Source organism: Pistacia vera, unplaced genomic scaffold (assembly GCF_008641045.1).
Source record: "Pistacia vera cultivar Batoury unplaced genomic scaffold, PisVer_v2 Contig192, whole genome shotgun sequence".
NCBI classification, from domain to species: Eukaryota; Viridiplantae; Streptophyta; class Magnoliopsida; order Sapindales; family Anacardiaceae; genus Pistacia; species Pistacia vera.
The window spans coordinates 1,312,760-1,321,377 of NW_022195993.1; the positions used below are offsets into that span (position 1 = coordinate 1,312,760).

The 8,618-nt window shown below is 33.2% G+C and overlaps 1 protein-coding gene and 1 pseudogene across 1 annotated transcript; both read left to right on the plus strand.

Annotated features, from left to right (window-relative positions):
- Positions 1-3,394: 3,394 nt before the first annotated feature.
- On the plus strand, positions 3,395-4,057 carry LOC116127515 (annotated as a pseudogene).
- Positions 4,058-7,111: 3,054 nt separating this feature from the next.
- Positions 7,112-7,655, plus strand: LOC116127625 (pathogenesis-related protein 1-like). The gene has a single exon (XM_031413265.1). The coding sequence runs from the start codon at positions 7,152-7,154 to the stop codon at positions 7,638-7,640; it is 489 nt and encodes a 162-aa protein (XP_031269125.1). The 5' UTR covers positions 7,112-7,151; the 3' UTR covers positions 7,641-7,655.
- The last annotated feature ends 963 nt before the right edge of the window (positions 7,656-8,618 follow it).

The following is an 8,618-nucleotide window of genomic DNA, read 5'->3' on the forward strand; positions in this document are numbered from 1 at the left end:
ACCAAATAATGGTAAAAAGTCGTAATTAGATGTTACTAATAATTTGATGTTCATATTACAACTAAATCTTAAAATCAAATGATTGGATTTCTGTTACTTAAACAGAATTGAACGGTATATCTACAAAGAAATTAGTAAAGAATATCATCAGTAATAGTGATATCTTACCGACTACTATTCACTCGACACAGATGGTTTTCACATCATAAAAATACATAAGAGAACTCATAAAAGTAGGTTCTTTAGATTAATTTTTTTTTCTCTTATATATATAAATATAATTAAAAAAAATGATTAATTATAAAACCTTCAAAGTTTCAATTAATTAAACGTCGGATACCTAGAAGATCCAAATAGGTTCTATCCATACATGCAGAACTACAAAATTCTAAAGTGAGAATAACATTCTTTGGCTTATTCGGTGGAGATGCGGCAACTTAACCACAGCTCATAAACAATTAATGTATAATCATGTTAGGCAGCATGTGTCCTAATTTGTTTGTGAATTCATTATTTTGATTAACGCTTCTTCTCGCCTATGGAAAATAAATTCATTACTTACTTGTCATACACGGCAACAGCACAATCAAAGGCTCCATTTGAGCAATAATGAGTTCGCCTGCATATAATAATAAGCTTCTCTTGGTCTTTCAAGTTGAAATCTAACAGTCATAGGGGAAAAAAAAGAAAAATATGAGGTTCAAAAAATAATTTCTTAATCGTATCTACTTCATTCTCTAACCCTGGCTCACATTTTAAGCACAAAACTCCTACCAAGGTATCCAATGCACAAAATGCATTCGTGCTCATGTGGGGGTTGGTCCGATTACTTGGAATACACAGTGGCGGCCTACGCCCAAAATTACGCTGATCAAGAAGGGAGACGCGCGACTTGGATCATTCCATGGGGCTATGGAAGAGAACTTGGTGGGAAGGTTATGGTAACTTGAATGGAGTGGACGCAGGTGAAGATGTGGGTTAGCGAGAAGCCTAATATGATTATGCATAAAGTTTGTTGGCGACGAGTGCTCGCATTACACTCAAGTTGTTGGCAAAATCTACTCAACTTGGGTATGGGAGGATGAAGTGCCCAGAATGGTTGGTGGTGTTGTCATTTGCAGTTATTATCCTCGAGCGAATATTAAAGGCGAACGTCCTTATTGAAGCATAGCATAAGAAAATGTATTCTTAATCGATATTGATTGGAAGTTTTAGAAGTGGCTACATTTGTGATGAAGAGATTTATGTTATGAAATAAAATAAGTTAAATTAGAAGAATATTGTTTTTGTGAGAACGAGGGAGGTGCAAGAGAGAGTATCAGTAATCAATTGGGAAAAAAGAAAAAAAAAAAAAAAAAAAAAGATGAATGCTAGTTCTTTCACTCATGACCTAGCTCCATCGCTTATTCCTCAACCAGTTGCAATGGTAGGAACTATATGTGTTTACCCGCTATTGAGACTTAAGAGCAATTGAGTCAGACAATTAATTAGTGTTATTTCCAAACTTTTTATAAGCCCTATAATCAATTAGAAGTAAATAAATTTAAATTTATTTCAAAGTTATCCATTTTTTAATATTTTTTTAACTTCTCCACTTTCTTAATCTTTTTCAACTTCTCTAAATTTCCTAATCTTTTTTTAACTTCTTTTCTTTCTTAAAAACTCATTATTTAGAAACAATTATGAAAAATCTGAAAAAACAAAATAAAACAAGATTTGAAAGAATATTTCCGATCATGATTTTGCAAAATCATGACTGAAATTTTCTTTCCAACCATTGTTTGGTTTGTTTTTATGGGTTTGATAACTTTTTTCTAAATCACAATTCACAAGTATATTTCAACAAAATTTCATTTGCTTCCAAAAAAATAAACAAATAAAAAAAGAAAAAATTTTCAAGAAAGATTTGCTTTTAAACCAATCTATTGTTTATTTTTATTGTCTATTAATCATAATTAAATAAATGAGAAGTTAAAATTATTAAGAAGAAGATATTAAAAATAAAAAGACTAAAAAAGTAGTTAAAGTTTAAAAAGTTAATTTTGGAATAAAATAAAAATTATTTAAATATAATAAATTTTGGGGTTTAAAAGGAGTTTAAATAACTCTACTTTAACTTTCTTAAGCACATTGACTTAATCAAAACTGATGTCTACTGTCTATTGACGACATGGCTCTTGTTTACTTGTCCAAATTGGACCAGTTTTCGTGATAAATATATGATAAATAATGTTTATCTAATTGAAATCAACAAATAAAAATCAGTAACTTAGTCTGCATACACGTGTTTTCTTCCATATGAACTTTTATGAGTCAATTATGCACAGCGAGTCCATCTATGCTCTTGACTTAAGCCTTTTTAAGGAAATATTCCTACATTTATGCTCAATCTTTTCCCATAATTTATGTTCCATATTCCTTAAATTTTGTCCGCTAATTAATAAGCCATCGCTGGGGACCCAATAAAAGACAGAAAAATCAACTTTCTAGATGCATCGTCAATGTTGATAAGAACATGAAACATGCCAATATGATAAAATCGCGACTGTTTACTTTTAACCACAGATGAAGATCATGAAATATTAACTACATAAATTATGGGTAATTTCATTTGCATTGGATACAATTTTTTTGTTTCTCAAAATAAGAAATACCTGATTTTGAGTGCTTTAAACTCTAAAAGATTTATGTACCAAAAAAAAAAAAAAGAAGAGAACTCTACAAATATTGTATAGTATAACAATAAAATTGTTATAATTTTGTGATGTAATGTGGAAATTATACCTGTAACTACGGAAAGGAAAAGTCTAGTGTTGGCTGAAGAAGTCTGCTGTTTCTATCACAGAGGTAAATGACTAGTCAGCTTAAGAAAGTTGCCCACGTGGATCATGATTATAGTAATAAAATAAAGAATTTTAGGGTTAATTTTCTCTTTACCACGGCACTTTACCTTCTTGCATGCATTCTTTATAGCGAGTTTCTCAATCCATGTTACTGGTAAAACTGAAATCATAGAACAAGAGAAGCAAGTTAGTAGCGACCATATATATTTTGAACGTAAAATGTTTCAAAATATATAATGTATTTTATTTTAGAAAAATAAGCATAATAGATATGTTATGGTAGTACTGTTTGAGGTCATTTATAGAAATCCAATCCAATGCTTATCAATTTTCTCCTCCTAGAAGTAAAACGTTGAAGTTGATTTCATCAAAATGCAAACCACGAAAACGTTTAATTTAAACTTTCATTGAAGGTGACATTATTAATATTTTTATCCTTTTTACCTATTTCACTTGATCAAGCAAATGGATTCAACAATTTTCCATGCCTTCTCCCCTATAAATACCCCTCTAATCCTCTCATTTTTTTCATCAATCACTCAACAATTTTTCTTTTCATTACAAAATTCTTGCAAAACAAAATGGTTTCAATCAAAATTGCACTCTCTCTTTTGTGTCTCATGGGGTTAGCCCTCGTCTTCCCCTCCCATGCACAAAACTCCCAATAGGATTACGTCAATGTCCACAATTCAGCTCGTGCAACTGTTGGTGTTGGGCCTGTGACTTGGGACAACACAGTAGCTGCCTTTGCACAAAACTATGCTAATCAACGTATCGGCGATTGCCCTCTCGTCCACTCCGGTGGTGGTGGGAAATATGGTGAGAACCTTGCATGGAGCAACGCTGACCTTTTGGGAACAGATGCTGTGAAAATGTGGGTCAGTGAGAAGGCCGATTATGACTACAACTCTAATACTTGTGCTGCAGGCAAGGTTTGCGGCCACTACACTCAGGTAGTTTGGCGAGACTCCGTTTGCATTGGGTGTGCCAAAGTGAGGTGCAACAATGGTGGAACTTTCATCGGTTGCAACTATGCTCCCCTAGGCAATTACGTCGGGCAGAAACCTTACTAATTAATTAGTTCTATCTCATTTGTCACCAAATAAGAGATGATTGAATGTTTTCAATGAATAAAGTCTATTGTACTGGCAAACGAATGTTTAATTCATGAATGAATTACTATACATATTTTGTTAAATTAACAATCGTAATTTATATTTTTTTTGGATAATCGGTGAATACGGTAATTATAAGTGAATGAAAAAACAACCTAAAGAAGGGGATTCCCTTTAGAAGCCAAGCTCCTCGGACAAGTCCAAGGAACCAAACTACACAAAAGCAACAAAGGGGAACAGGATATTCAACCTTATGTACCAAAAAGAGTAGCCTCTAGAAAGTCTAACAAAAGAAGATCAGCAAAACCAACAACGAAAACAGGCCTTGCTTCACCAAATAAAAACCTAGAGAAAACTTGAATCAGTTGCTGGAAGAACCCAGTCACCAAATCATTATTCTTCTTTAATTCAATCGCTGGAAATCCAATAAAGATAAATTTGAGGTATGGACAAGATGTTGCAGAAGATCATAAATATTATGAATTGGTGAAGAGCTCTTGAGCAATGTTGGCATTACAGGTTTTTGGAAAAGCGGTAACAGGTCATCATATGCGTGTACATGAGAGTTACGAAGGAAAATGAGTGACATATAATTCAATAAGATGAAAATGGGATAGTTTAAACTGCGAGCACACATGCTCCTTGACTAAGAAGACTTGTATAAAATATATGACTAGATTCATCTAATTTTATAAATGGATGATTAATAGTTGTAAATCTGAACTCGTAGAGGTGTTTCCTAAGAGAATTCTAATGATCTCACTACTCCTTATAATGTAATGAAGATTTTTTTTTTTTTTTTTTTTTTTTTTAATGATTGGGGTGTCTGAGCCAATTATATGCACCTAAACTAATCTTTAAGATCTGAAACTACCAATCAGTAAGAACTCTAGAATATCCCTTATTAATAACAGAGGAGTGACTCCAACTTAGACATTTTGAGTAATATACTCAAGAATCACTATAAAATTACTCGGTCATCTAGAGGTGTAATGAGATGAAGATTAATTTCATGAAAGGAAAAGGTAGAAGTTAATTTATAAGGGTGGGTCTTTTTTGTTTTTTGTTTTTTTTTTTTTTTTTTTAATAGAAAATAGACTACATGTATGTATGGCATACTATATTGTATTGTTCTATATATGTCTTTATTGGATTGGATGGTATGATGTATTCGGTCTATCATTATTGTATGAAAAATAATCTATTTTTTAGTTATAGAATGATTCTTAATTAATTTTTAATAAATTGATTTTAAAAAGTCCACTATTATCACAAGTCCAAATAATCAACTTACATTCATCCTTTTAGTTATGTTTTTAAACTCCGCACCGATTTATCAAACTTTGATGGTCAATAGCGTACAAGTACTATCTACTTTTGACTTGCATTTCTTTTATAATTTCAAATATATAAATGAGAATTAAATACTTTTATTTTTCTAAGGAAATAAAAAAAAAAATTATGGAGTTTGTATCATTTTTATGTGTAGCACAATCTAATATATCTACTCGGTATTATTTAATGTTATGTATATTGTATTAATTAATACAATACTTATAAAATAGTATAATACAATGTATAATTTATTAATGGAGGTTAGTTTCATCGGTAACTGAAAGTTCAGAGAATGTAGACATGTGCTTTTCTGGCTATATATAATTTCAACGCTTTCCATAATCAAAGTTTCCAAACGCAGCCCTGAAATTTTGTTAATCTCCAAAGTCCAAAACAATTAGGAACTTAATTAATTATTTTTAGGGTGCATTTGGCTTATTGTTTTTATTCATATTTCAAATCCTATTGTTCAAATGTTGTTTGGCACGTTATTCCCAAAATATTAGTCTATTTTTTTAACTATTTTTAGACCCTATAAGTTTATTAATTTCATTAAATACCCACTAGAAAAAAGTTTAAAAACTAACAAAAACACGCCCGCCTACCAATACTTACTAGATTCCAGCAACCACCACCGGTGGTAGCCGGAATTTGTCACAACAGTCATACAACCATCGGAAATAACCGATATTTCTGGTCAGATCTACAGTGGATTTGGCCAGAAAAGGCGACGACCAAAAAAATGGTCGTCGTTGACTATCAATAACGACCAACTGACGGCTAAAGATGGTCTTTTCTGGCCGTCGAGGGCCACATGCGACCTTAGATCTGGCCTTTTCTGGCCAGATCCGTGGTAGATATGGCCGGAAAAGGCCATATCGATCGAATACCCGCAAGATCCAACCGGTATGTATGGTTACCCAAATTTCTGGCTAGATTCCGGTGGTGGTGGTCGGAATCTAGCACTGCGGGTGGTAAGGGTGTTTTTGTTATTTCACAATATTTTAATATATTGGGGTGTTTATTAAATTAGTAAACCTTGGGGGTTTTTTCATAAATTTTTAAATTTTATCTCGTAATACTCCCCTATCCAACTATCTAATACTATCCCCAAAATAATAAACCAAACGCACCCTTAAATTTCATTGTACTTGTTCTGAAGCATGCGATGGCTAAAGGATCTTTTAATTGTATTTATTTTTCCTTCAGTGTCATATAATTGACGACGGTAGGAACCCAACAACTTCACCAATCCAACGGAATAAACTTTACTATTATTAGATCATATATAAATAGTGATTTTATAACACATCCAAGCATATTCTAAGGTGATTATAAATTTATACATAGATATATAAAGCACGTATTCATAATTCAGTATATAACTTGGACTAAACAAAATATTTCATTTTATTCTTTCTTTTATCTCATCTTTTATTAGTTTCCTCACGTTCTCTTTAGTATTAATTCAAATGGAATCCAAAATAATTCTTNAAATGTTTTAAAATATATAATTTATTTTATTTTAGAAAAATAAGCATAACACATATGCTATGGTAGCACTGTTTCACGTCATTTATAGAAATCCAATCCAATGTTTATCAATTTACTCCTCCTAGAAGTAAAACGTTGAAGTTGATTTCATCAAAATGCAAACCATGAAAACGTTTAATTTAAACTTTCATTGAAGGTGACATTATTAATATTTTTATCCTTTTTACCTATTTCACTTGATCAAACAAATGGATTCAACAATTTTCCATGCCTTCTCCCCTATAAATACCCCTCTAATCCTCTCATTTTGTTCATCAATCACTCAACAATTTTTCTTTGCATTACAAAATTCTCGCAAAACAAAATGGTTTCAATCAAAATTGCACTATTTCTTTTGTGTCTCATGGGGTTAGCCCTCGTCTTCCCCTCCCATGCACAAAACTCCCATCAGGACTACATCAATGCCCACAATTCAGCTCATGTAGCCGTCGGTGTTGGGCCTGTGACTTGGGACAACACGGTAGCTGCCTTTGCACAAAACTATGCTAATCAACGTATCGGCGATTGCACTATGGTCCACTCCGGTGGTGGTGGGAAATACGGTGAGAACATTGCAGGGAGCAGCGCTGACCTTTTGGGAATGGATGACGTGAAAATGTGGGTCAATGAGAAGGCCAATTATGACTACAAGTCTAATACTTGTGCTACAGGCAAGGTTTGTGGCCACTACACTCAGGTAGTTTGGCACAACTCCGTTTGCATTGGGTGCGCCAAGCTGAGGTGCAACAATGGCGGAACTTTCATCGGTTGCAACTATGCTCCCCCAGGCAATTACGTCAGGCAGAAACCTTAGTAATTAATTAGTATTATCTCATTTGTCACCGAATAGGAGATGATTGAATGTTTTCAATGAATAAAGCCTATTGTACTGGCAAACGAATGTTTAATTCACGAATGAATTACTATACATCTTTTGCTAAATTTACAATCGTAATTCATCTTTTTTTTTTTTTTTTGGATAATCGGTAATTTATAAATGAATTGTTGTGCATGAAACAGAATTCAAACCTATCAATCAACACTTACAAACAGAATCATACTTAAAACTACCAAGAACACAATCAAGAACACAAGATTTTTATCGTGGTTCGCTTATTCCAATGAAATAAACTACGTCCACGTTGAGCTCCTAGCAAATTGGGACTCACTGCACTATAAGGATCAAAGTATTACAAGAACAACTCAATCACAACCCAAATTGCTCAACTCTTACACTGATACAACAATCACTCGAACCTCCCTGTAATCACAATAATCTAACCCGAAAACTGAAAGCCTATACCAGAAAAACCACTCAGTAATTTCTGCTATCAAGATTCACAAGAACCTAAACCTGATTACAATGTTCGAAAGAGGAAAAAATAAGAAGACTAAAACTGTTGTAAAACGCAAGAAAGAAGAAGATCAAGTTGTTGTGCGCATTCTTAGATCTGGCTGCCTTTTATTCTTTGACTTAATGAGCTGATAATGGCCGTCAGATCTGAATGGAATCAATGGTTGAGGATTGTCACTTGAGCTAACACCAAGACGACAGCGTTTCACTTCAAGCGCAAGACGACACTGTTAAAGATTCACTCAACAACCTCCACCTTGAAGCTTTAACACACCACCAAATCAAGAGAACCAAATATCCTTATCAGTGTAGTTTCACCACAAATTGCTTATCACAACTCAATTGTTGCAGGTCATTTGACATGCAGTAGGTTCAAGCAGTGCTTGAACTTAACCAGAGTGACTACCTTTGTTCCCATGTCAACATGATTGTCTTCAG